This window comes from Gorilla gorilla, chromosome 19 (genome assembly GCF_029281585.2).
Source record: "Gorilla gorilla gorilla isolate KB3781 chromosome 19, NHGRI_mGorGor1-v2.1_pri, whole genome shotgun sequence".
Taxonomy (NCBI): Eukaryota; Metazoa; Chordata; class Mammalia; order Primates; family Hominidae; genus Gorilla; species Gorilla gorilla.
In genome coordinates, this window is record NC_073243.2 from 79,238,232 (window position 1) to 79,250,719 (window position 12,488).

Below are 12,488 nucleotides of genomic sequence, written 5' to 3' on the forward strand. Positions count from 1 at the left end.
CAGCCTTTTATACTGTTGGACGATTCTATTCATTAGAAAGTTTTCTTTCTCATTTTTTCTTTTATATATCACCAAAATAGGAACTTATAATTTATTCTCTTGTGTTCTAATTCAGCCTTCTGAAAAAGCATCATAGGTTGACATTTACTTAAAGATAACAATCAACTCCAGCCACAGTCTTATTCCTGTTTAATGGTCATTATGGTAAGAGGCATACTGGTGAAAAAATTAACACTTAGTGGTTGCCAGTGTTTGCCAAGCTCTATGCTAAACATTTTATGCAGTCACTTTCTTTATGATTCTTGAGAACCATTCCCTAATAAAATGGAAAGAACATGGACTTGGAGGTTGGCATTGTGACAGGAATTCTGGGGCAATGGGAGTTGAAAGACTTGCATTCTAGTCTCTGCGTTTCTGCAAATCAGCTCTATGAGTTTCATTGATTCATCTAACTTCTTTGAATCTCATTGCACAGAAGGGGATTGAATAATGACGTCTGTGGTCCCTCTCAGCTCTAATAGTGAGTGATTTTTCTCTTTTGCAAGTTAACTATTCTTTGTTCTTTCAACTTTTTTTTTTAAATATCAAATACAGTTTTAAGACATTGATGATCTTGGTTATTTTTCCACTGGATATGCACTACGTTATTTGGTCTGATGAGCAAGCCCTTCCTCTTTGTCACCTGAAAGTGCCTCAATTTCTTCATCTTCCTCTGGCGCTAAAGAAGTATGGGGTCCTAGGGGTCAAACTGTGGCCTGTCCAGCAAGAATAATTTGCTCTGAAACTGGATACGGATCACAACCTCTGCCTCATTTTTCAAATTGGCAGCTCTCATCCAGAGGAACAAAAATGTGGTTTGCATAGTATTTAATTAAGTTCCATTTGGCTCTCAAACACTTGCCTAGAACAGCTGATTAAAACCACTAATGTATGACCACCTCAGGGAAGATATTGATCACATGTAATCGAGGCTAATGGTTTTAAAAAATAAATGCCCTCCGAGTGTTGCTATCTGCAGTCATTTTCATACTTAGGATGTTGCATGCCTTTTCATATCAGAGCTCATGCAGGTAAATGAACTGGTATGAAATACTGTGTCTACCACCTTGCTCCTTGCTTTTAAAAAAGGAAAACCTAAATAGAAAAAAAACAATAAGCAACAGTGTTTGTTTTTTATTCTTCCACTTAAGAGAGAAAATCCAAAACTAGAAATATTTATTATGGGTAGATTGAAAGAGGCATATTTAACTTACTGCTTCTGAATAGCTTGTAGATAAAAGAAGGACCAGTACAAGTGGCCTCCAAAGTACAAGTGGCCCTTAAACAACACAGGGGTTAGGACACTGAGCCCCTACGCAAGTAAAAATATTTGTGTCTAATTTTTGACTATCTCCAAACTTAACAACTTGACCAGAAGCTCTACCAATAACATCAACAGTCCACTAATACATATTTTTTGTGTTATATGCATTATATATTGAATTCTTATGATAAAGTAAGCTAGAGAAAATAAAATATTAAGAAATTCATGATGAAATGTATTTACTATTCATTAAGTGGAAGTGGATCATCATAAAGACATTCATCCTTGTTGTCTTCATGTTGAGTAGGCTGAGGAGGAAAACGAAGAGGAGGGGCTGATTTTTCTCTCAGGTAGAAGAGGTGGAGGAAGTGGAGATGGAGGAAGAGAGGCAGACACATTCAGTGAAACTTTGCAGAAATTCATTGCAATTTCTGTCTGACATTTTGCTTTTTCATTTCTCTAAAAGTGTTCTATATGGTACCAATCCTTCTTCCACCATTTGCTTTAGTTTCAGTGTCTGTATCACAGAAAAGTCCATGTCATATAAGAAATCAAAAGCAGTCTTGAGTAATCAGAACCCTTCTGTTAGACTGTCCAATGTCTATTTGTTTTCTGGCACTGTTTCTTCTCCATCTTCTTTCTGGGACAGTCGTCTGGTCCTGGTTCGGAAGCACTCTCTTCATCAGTTTGTCTTCTGTTAATTCCCCTGGTGTGGTGTCTAGCAACTCTTGAATTTCTCCAAAATCCATATCTTGAAATCCTTCACCCCCGCCTTTCTCACATATTCACAATCTCTTTCATGATTTCCTTGATTGTCTCTGTTACAAGTCCTGTGAAGCCATCCACAACATTGGGACACAGTTTTCTCCAGCAGAAATTTACTCTTGGGCTTGATGGCTTTCATGGCATTTTCTAGGACAATGGTATCTTCAACTTTGTAATCCTTCCAGACTTTCATGACGTTTCTATCAGCATTCTCTTCCATAATGTTGACACTCCTTTTCAAAGAGTATTGGGTGTAATGAGCATAAAAGATCCTTATGACCCTCTGGTCTAGAGGCTGAATTAGAGACATTGTGCTTCTGGGCAAGTAGGTCACTTTGATGCCTTTGGTGCTGAGTTCATGGGTAGCCAGGGGCATTGTTCAATATCAAAAGAACTTCAAAAGGCAGTTCCTTACTGGCAAGGTACTTCCTGACTTTATGGACAAAGCATCAATGCATCCAATTCAGAAGAAGCATTCTCATTGTCCAGGCCTTCTCCTTGTACAACCAAAAGACTGGCAGCTTGTGTTTATCTTTTCCCTTCAAGGCTGTTAGGTTAGCTCCTTTACAGATCATAAACCAGACTGCATTTGCATAAAACAATAGAGGTAGCCTATTCCTTCCTGCCTTAAATCTGGTATTCGTTTATCTTCTTTACTAGTAAATGTCCTTTTTAGCATTTTTGCCCCACAATAGGGCACTTTCATCCACATTAAAAATCTGTTTAGGCAGATTTTTTTCTCTTCAAGGATTTTCTTAATGGCAGCTGGAGACTCATCTGATGTCTCTTGCAGAAGCTGCTTCTCCTGTTATCTTGACACTTTTAAAACCAAACCTCTTTCAAAAATTATCAAATCATACTTTAAAGGTATTAAATTATCCAGCTTTTGGTCCCTCTCCTTCCTTTTGCTTTAAGTTGTCATATAATAACTTTGCTATGTATGTATGCATGTATGTATGTATGTATGTATGTATGTATTTATTTATTTATTTATTTTTTTGAGATGGAGTCTCACTCTGTCACCAGGCTGGAGTGCAGTGGTGCGATCTGGGCTCACTGCAACCTCCGCCTCCTGGGTTCAAGCGATTCTCCTGCCTCAGCCTCCTGAGTAGCTGGGACTACCAGCACGCGCCACCACACGCAGCTAATTTTTGTACTTTTAGTAGAGACAGGGTTTCACCACGTTGGCCAGGATGGTCTCGATCTCTTGACCTCGTGATCTGCCCTCCTTAGCCTCCCAAAGTGTTGGGATTACAGGCGTGAGCCACTGCATCCGGCCAATGACTTTGCTTTATGTTGAATCATATCAGAGTCTATAGGTATGGTATGCCTTTCCTATAGCAGTCCTGCACCGATGTGAAAGCTACATGAAACATAAAAAGTTTCACAAAAAGTGCAAGGTTTTTGTACCTGCTGGCATAGCTGTAGTGATGGCTTTACAAATTTCCTTTTCTACACTGGATTCATTTATCTTGAAGTAGCAGACAGCTATAGCTGCAGACCTCAATCTATGGTACATATCAAGCAATTCAACTTTTTCCTGTAATGTCATGACTTTTCTCTGCTTCTTGGGAGCATTTCCAGCATCACTAGTGGCACTTTGTATGAATCTCATGGTGTTATTCAAGGTTTATGGTATTGTGCTAAACACAATGAAAAATATTCAAGAATTGCAGGAGATCACTTTTTACTGTGATACACAATTTACTGGACAAATATCCTCACATGGAAATGATTAGCATCACACAGCGTTTTAAGCAGATATTTGTAACACTTGAGCTCACCACAATAGCAAGAGGAGGTGGCTATGAAATTATTATGGTAGTACAGTATTACTACAGTCACTTTTATGCAGTTATGATTTAATACTGCATCTTTGGTTTGTTTACATTTCTCTCAACTGCAAATGGTGCCATGTATGGTCTGTAAGTGTTTGTGTTCATAAGTTTTAATAGATTTAACTTTTTATAATAGATTTGTGTATATTTTATGGTAGTAAATGATAAAAAAGACTAATATCTACATATATTTTATGCATTCATGGCATACCTTTTTCTTAATTTTTCTGATGTGTCTAGGCTACACAGTTCATCTGTGAGTTTTCTCAAATTGTCACAAAAATCTCCAAAACATTTTTCAATGTATTTATTGAAAAACATCCTCATACTAAGTGGACTCATTTGGTTAGACCCCATGTTATTCAAGGGTCAACTGTATTAAGAATGATGAATATATTTGCTTAGCAAATCAATTTTCTTGCATCTTCGCCAGTGGCAGCATTAGCTGCTTGCACCAGTATAAGGGGAAGAGGAGGAACATAATTTTGACCTCAAACAAGAAGTCTCTGGGTCCAAGGAGACCACCTGGAGAAACTATTCCATCACTATCCCAGTCTTGAGCACATTGAGCTGAAAGAATACTCAGGATGCCTGTAATCCCAGCACTATGGGAGGCCGAGATGGGTGGGTCATGAGGTCAGGAGTTTGAGACCAGCCTGGCCAATATGGTGAAACTCCATTTCTACTAAAAAAATATAAAAATTAGCCAAGCGTGGTGTCACACACCTGTAATCCCAGCTACCAGGGAGGCTGAGGCAGGAGAATTGCTTGAACCCAGGAGGCAGAGATTGCAGTGAGCCTAGATCATACCACTGCACTCCAGCCTGGGTGACACAGCAAGACTCCATCTCAAAAAAAAAAAAAAAAAAAAAGAATATTCAGCAGGATGTTTGAGGATGGGGCAAAAGATAGGCCCTCATTTCTGAGATTGTGATAAGAGACATCATACATTATTGATGCTAACACACATCTTATCCAACTGTTTTTGTGGTCCACAAAAACGGACTTTACTCATTGGCATATTTGGTCTCCAGTCTTTGACATTTCTAATAAAAATGTGCTCATAAAGAGGTTATACCGTTAACCCTGGGCAATTTATCTACAGTGGTCAGCTTGTCTTTTTAAAGATTTATGCTGTCCATTTGAGACAATGCTCACTGCAGGCCAATATCTCATGATTGATGTGTGGAGGCTCCTGGGAAATGCTGGTCCATGTCTGATCCCAGGCTTGAGAGCAGTGACATGTAGGTGTCTGGTTCAGATACAAACCATTGTTTGACAGGCTCACAAACCACAGAGTGAGGAAGAAATATATAAAAATAACAGTACCTGGTAGATGTTTTGAGAAGTTAAAATGCCTTGCCTTAGATTTAGACTCTTAGTCTCAGTTATCTCAAAAGAGGGTTGTGAGATAATTGGAATCTTGTAACACACTGTGAGCAACCATAACCCTCTTGTTAGAAGCTGGTGGAAAGGAATTGTAGGAAGGGGACATGGGAGAAAGAGAATGGAAAACACAAAGGCACAGGGAGATGTCAAATGCTCAGTGGTGGGCATGTGGCTAGAGGTATTGAGATCTTGGAGGCAGGAAGGGGTAGGGGTAAGAGGGGAGCAGAAGACATTTATAATCCCTCTTTCTCATTCCCAAGAGACCAGGGCAGAGGAAAGAACCCAGAATTAGAGTTGGATTTCCTAAGGGATTACAAGGTTAAGTGGAAGAGACCTGGGGACAACTCTGGTTTTCAATTGAGTTATCATAATATTAGAAGAGCAGCACTTCAGAGGCCAAGATAGGAACTCATAAAGAAAATTAAATAAAACAGGTTAGCTGGTCGCAGTGGCTCATGCCTGTAATCCCAGCACTTTGGGAAGCTGAGGTGGGTGGATCACGAGGTCAAGAGATCAAGACCATCCTGGCCAATATGGTGAAACTCCGTCTCTACTAAAAATACAAAAATTATCTGGGTGTGCTGGCGTGCACCTGTAGTCCCAGCTACTCGGGAGGCTGAGGCAGGAGAATTGCTTGAACCCAGCAGCAGAGGTTGCAGTGAGCTGAGATTGCAGCACTGCACTCCACCCTGGCGACAGGGTGAGACTCCGTCTCAAAAAAACAAAAACAGAAACAAAAACGAAAAAACAGGTTAAATGCAGAAATACGATTTTAAGTGTAACTTTTTATAAGTAAGTGAAGCCACTATAAATAATGAAAAATATTTACAAAACACCTTTGTAAAGCTTGTAAAAACACTGGCTATCATAGGGTGCTTAATCATAAGCCTAAGACATACTGGTTATCATTCACATTCCAAATAAGTAATTCAGAGAGTATTTTTCATCCATAATAAAGCTATCAATCAAAGACATGAAATACAGTCTTCCAATGGTAATTCTCATGGGCAGGACAAGCATTACATCTCACAACTTAACCTTAGTAATCCAATAGTCAAAGATGAAAAATAGGGATGGAAATTAAATTTAGACTGTTTGCTGTTATGATTACTAGGGAACAATAGGTCATGTAATTAACTGAAGGACATACTTGATCCTCTCAGGATCCTACTCAATAACTTCATCCTGGGTAGGAAGCATGTTTAGAAGAGAGATATTATTTTTCCAGGATCCAGGAAAACAGGGCTTTACCATCTCTCAAAGTGGCTATCACTTCCTGTCCTGGGCATCAACCCTGTGTAGCAGACACCGCCCCTCTCCCCTCAGGCCGTACTGCAATAGTGCATGATGGATTCCCTACACCCAGCATCTCTATGGAATCCAGAGAATTAACAGTCCGATCTCCATAGAGTAACCTCAACCCATGACTGGTGGAAAGTGGTGTATATTATCTCAATTCCTTCCCCCCTCAGGTCGGGGAAACTCAGAGGTGCAAGATCTGCCATGGCTCCCTTATAATGGTTCGCCCTTTCTTAGCTGCCTTCCTTGGGAACTGACTCTTCCTTGGGGTCCACCCTTGAAGGTGAACTCTTCATGCCCTGAGGACTATCCATAGCCCAAAGCTGCACAGAGAAGAAACTCTGCAAAAGGTGACTATGGGAAAAGAATAGTAAAGCATGGGTAAGAAGGGGATGCTAGGTGGAGGAGCTGTCTGGAAAGTCATAAGGGACCAGTGGGTGGGACCCCCTCCCAGGGAGCAATTGGGAATAAACGAGATTTAATGCAACCCTGCCTTGCTTCTCTTTTGACTTTGAATTGAAGGTGCACCCCGGTTCTTTTGCCTGTAAACCCATTGCTGGCTTCTGTGCTCACTACAGAATCTGTCCTTGTGTCTGCAGCCTTCTCAGCCAGCTTCTGATCTCTTCTCTCCCCTAGTTCTTGGTCTGTTCCAATGCCATTGGCTTTAATGCTGGATCCTCTTGTGATGCTTGTTCTCAAAGGGGATCCTCTCCCAGAGACCATACTCTTACACCTGTTCCTGTGCACAACCACAGGGCCATTTCAGATCTCTATCTCACTGTGATGCATCCTGTATTTTGTCAGCAATCAACCCCTTTCCCACAACTGCTGAAGAACCCTTCCTCCTTTGTGGTAAAGGCTATATTCCATTTTGAATACTTTGAAAATCACAGACTGTTTAAAAAAATAAAAACAAAAACTAGGAACCAATCAACCATTTATCTTGCCCCCCACCTTTGGTCCCCTGCCACTTCGATTGTTTATTTGTTTATTACCAGATCCTTCCTTCTGCTTAAACATCTTTCTCACAGTCTGGCAGGAAGAGCCATCTCCCAGGCACACACCGCAGCGATCCTCGGTGGCATTGGAATCGATCTCATAGTCACAGCCAACCATCTGTGCGGAAGAGAGGTGGAGCATGAATGCCCAGGCAGGGGACGCTACTCTTGCCTGGATCTGTGACTTCTTCTTTCCCCTTTGGTGCTTCATAAGACTGGGCAGGAGGTACCAGGCACAAGGACAAATGTTTGTTCCTGGTGGCAGCAAGAGGAATATCCAAGCATCCACCAATGGTAAAGGCACTACTTGCTCAGAGGGGAGGGAGGCACACATTGAGTGAGGTCTCGCAGAACTGAACAAAATCTATGCAAATGTTCCAAAAATCTAACTATGAAAACATCTTGGAGTTGAAGCTGGTAGAGCAGCAAGTCTCTTTCAGATGTGTTCTCATCCTGGAAAAGGAGAGCCACAAAGCTTGGGGTGTTCTGTGGGAGTGGATACCAAAGAATCATGACACTTAGATTGAAAGTCATGAGCCGGATCTGACCTTCACCTGGACTTTTCTGTGGCTTGCTTTCTTCCATGACCACAAGGGAAAGCTATACTATATTCCTTTAGTCATAAGTTTCTTTCTTGTTTGGGAACAATTGTGTCCAGATAGTTTCATTTCCTTTTTGATCTTTAAAGATCATTTTCTTTCGAACTTGAAAGCCACCTCAAATCTACTCAAAGGAAGAATCGTTTGAATCTCTTTTTAGAGAGAGATGGGATCTTGCTATTTTGCTCAGGCCAGAGTGCAGTAGCTATTCACAGTCAACAGCCTTGAACTCTTGGCCTCCCACCACAGCCTTCTGAGTAGCTGGGACTACAGTACCACACCAGGCTTATTTTGAGTCTTTAAATACACCCTCTACCAGCTAAACAGAGAATGAATACCCACTAACAGAAAATAGCTTCATTCTTTAGGTTAACTGTCTTTCATTTCCTTTAGGTCCAAAGACTGTGCTGCTTCACCTAGTAGGGGGAAAAAAATTAAGTGCTAAGAGATTTAAAAAAAAAAAACACCAAAATTTAATTATGCTAATAACAATGGGAAAAAAAGCAATGTGGGAAACAGGTGCCTTTAGTGACTATGAGTAAAATGCCAACCCTTCACAAGCAATGTTTGCATCAAGCTTGAGCACCCTCTAATAAGCTGACATCTACCACCACATTCCCAGTTACCTTCATTCCTTCACTGATTTAGAATGAGCTACGGAGATTGACTCTGAGGCATATTAATTTTAAAGTATTTTCTTTAATCTCTACCAACAGGGAAATAGATATAAAAAATGTGAAGAATAAAGGAAAGAAAGTCAGAAAAACAAATATCTGAAGCCCAAGTCTTTTTTCTTGAATGGGTAGTTTTATATTTCTAAAGTAATATTTGCCTGCATAACTGAGAGACAAGGGTTGGGGGAAGGAGACACACCCATGTCCCCAACATTCTGTCCCACAGCATATTAAATGGGTTCTTGCAGAGACTCACCCAATTTAGTTTTCCTGTGAGCTGCATGCAGTACAATAAAAACTGAATTAAGTATACAACAGAAGGTCTATGAAGACATAAACCAGTCCTCCTTGTTGCATATAAAACATAAGAGGCTCTCAGGGGAAAAGAAACAAACCTCACTCTTCTCCTTCATAACACGCTCTGGCAACACAGAAAGCCCACAACAGTATGCTCTTTCTGCCTTCAGCAGAATCAGAGGTGGCTCCACTGCTGCCACCCCATGTGGAAAATGACTTCAGCATGGCCCTTTTCTGATGTGACTCTGAATATGCCAGGCAATCACCCCAATAGGTAGTGTGTTTGTGAAAAAAAATCACTTTGATTTCCCATCTTACCATCAATTACAACGGTGGTGGGAACAGTGATGGTAGTGGTGGTAATGATGGTGAAGGTGGTGATAATAGTGATGATGAAGTAGTGGTGGTGGTGATGGACAATAATGGTGGGGGGGCAGGATGGTGGTAGTGGTGGGGGTGGTGGTGGTGACAGTGATGGTGGTGCGGGGTAATGGTGGCAGTGACGATGGTGGTGATGTGGTAGTAGTGGTGGTGATTTGATGGTGGTGGTGGTGATGGGGGAGATGGTAGTGGTGATGGTGGTGGGGGTGATGGTGATAGTGGTGATGTAGTGATGGTAGTGATTTGATGGTAATAATGGTGGTGGTGGTGATGTGGTAGTGGTGGTGGTCATTTGATGATGGTGGTGGTAATGTGGTAATGGTGGTGGTGATTTAATGGTAATGATGGTGGTGGTGGTGGTGATGTGATGGTGGTGGTGATTTAATGGTAATGATGGTGGTGGTGGTGGTGAGGTGACGGTGGTGGTGATTTGATGATGGTGTTGGTGGTGATGTAGTAATGGTGGTGGTGATTTGATGGTGGTAGTGGTAGTGGTGGTGATGTGGTAGTGGGGGTAGTGATTTGATGGTAATGGTGGTGGTGGTGGTGATGTGGTAGTGATGGTGATGATTTGATGATGGTGGTGGTGGTGATGTGGTAATGGTGGTGGTGATTTGATGGTGGTAGTGGTAGCAGTGGTGATGGTGATTTGATGGTGGTGATGGTAGTGGTGGTGATGTGGTAGTGGTAATGATGATTTGTTGATGGTGGTGGTGGTTATGTGGTAGTGGTAACGATGATTTGATGGTAATGGTGGTGGTGATACGGTAGGGTAGTGGTGATTTGATGATGGTGGTGGTGGTGATGTGGTAATGGTGGTGGTGATTTGATGGTGGTGGTGGTAGTGGTGGTGGTGGTGATGGTTGTGGTGGTGGTGGTGGTGATGTGGTGGTGGTGGTGGTGGTCGTGGTGACTATGTGGTAATGGTGGTAGTGATGAGGTGGTGGTGACGGTGGGGTGATGGTGGTAGTGGTGGTGGAGATGGTGGAGTGATGATGGTGGTGGTGGTGGTGGTGGAGGTAGGGGTAGTGGTGGTTATGTGGTAGTGGTGGTGTTGATTTGATGATGGTGGTGGGGATGGTTGGGTGATGGAAGTAATGGTAGTGATGGTGGTGATGGTGGTGGTGGTGATGGTGGTGGTGGGAGTGGTGGTGGCGATGATGTAGTGATGATGGTTGGGTGATAATGGTGGTGGATATGGTGGTGGTGATGGCAGCAGTGGTGGTGTTGGTGGTGGTGATATGGGATGATGGTGATGATGGTGGTGGTGGTAGTGGTGGTGGTATAGTGAGTAATTAACTGTGAGAGGAGAGTTGAGAAAGACTCAAGAATGACTTACTGATTTCTGGCCTAGATATCAGTAAACCTAGCATCATTCCAAAAAGAAGTGCTATAGAAGAACAGGTTGGGGCAAGAATTAGGTATAATTTTAATTTAGAAATGTTAAGATTGAAGTAACTCTTGGGCTTTTGAGGGTCAGGAGATAGGACCTGGTATTCTGAACGTAGATCTAGCTCTGAGCAATTGATTTAGGGATGTTTAGTGTATCACTGAGATGGCCAAAATGGCCTTGGAGATGAAAGAAGGTTCAAAACAGTTTTTGAGAGAAATGAGTGAGGAAGCTAACTTGGGACAGTGGGAAGATTGTCAGGTAAGGATAAAAGCTTAGGTGGATTGAAGACATTGACTTTGTAAGGACACACATGCATAACGTTGAATTTTTATTTTAAGGAGTGCACAGTAGGCTAATGGTAAGATCAAAAAAGGGGTGTGATGGGGTTGATCCAGAACCTTATCCAGAACTGGAGTAACAGATTGGGGGAAGGCTAAGAGAAAGTTAGGGAGCAGCTGATGGATAGACCAGGGCATCTGGTCTATTTTAGAAGGAAATTCAGCCAACGTTATGCTGACTGTGTGAAGACGGAGGAGTCCAGGAGCTGAAGTCAACCAACTGGTTACCAGGAGAAAGAGGGGAGAGAGCTGGAAGGTTAGCGAGCTGGCCTCAGACAGTGGGTATGAGAGTGAGAGTTCAGAGCTGGAAGTGGGTGGAGGTGAGTAGGGCATTTGCTCATTTTTAAAAGCTTATTCGATGTCATCCTGGTAATTTAAAACAGAAGGTGTCCTGAAAAGTCAAAGTTTAAATCTATATCTTTGATAAACAAGCTTACTAAAAAAAACTAGGAGGAAGGGCACAGATAGTTACCTCCCAGAACAAATTCAGTTCTGATCAGGGCTTGATAATTTCCTTGACAATATAATCTGCAACTCTAACATACCAAAATATTGGCAAATATTGTAAATTCAAAATAGACATTTATATAAGCAACCAAGTTTTCATATTCACAACGAATGCAGATTAGACAAACACTGCATACATTGTTTTCCTGAAAGCATATACTTTTATGTAATACATGCTCAATCCCCTTTGAAAAAACTTGTAAATGAATAGGAGGGTAACAATAAGACTAACAAATAAGGAGCCTGGAACTACCTACAACCTGGATCCTTGAAGATAAAGTATTTAGGCTATTAAGCATATTTGATTTGACACCATTTTTTCAGCTTAAAAACTCAAACCAGTGTGCTATAGACAGAAAGTGGGCAATTATAGCTTCTAAAAGGTCTTAACTGGCTCCCACAAAGAGTAAGGCAGGCTGATAAAATCTGGCTTATTCTATTGGGTTCACTTGATTGGCCTCAAGAAAGACATCCAACTTATAATGGTTCTCAATCCTGGCTACTTATTAGAATGCCTGGAGAGCTTTTAGAAATTACTGATGTCTGGGCTCTATTTCAAACCTATTAATTCAGGATCTCTGGGATGTGGGGTCTGGGCATTGATGTTTTAAAATCTCCCCAGGTGATTATTATATGCAGCTATGAGGAGTAAATGTGATGCTGAAATTATCTTTTAGATCTAAATACCTTTGCATTGAGAGAAATAG

The 12,488-nt window shown here is 41.4% G+C and overlaps 1 protein-coding gene across 3 annotated transcripts in view; it reads right to left on the minus strand.

Moving 5' to 3' along the window:
• The window catches only part of ADAMTS12 (ADAM metallopeptidase with thrombospondin type 1 motif 12), a 374,077-nt gene that overhangs the window by 93,371 nt on the left and 268,218 nt on the right, over positions 1-12,488 (minus strand). For all 3 annotated transcript variants that reach the window (XM_019013727.4, XM_055367552.2, XM_063700811.1), the window contains one exon: positions 7,590-7,710. In XM_019013727.4, coding sequence (XP_018869272.4) covers positions 7,590-7,710 — 121 coding nt within the window. The remainder of the gene's footprint in view (positions 1-7,589; positions 7,711-12,488) is intronic.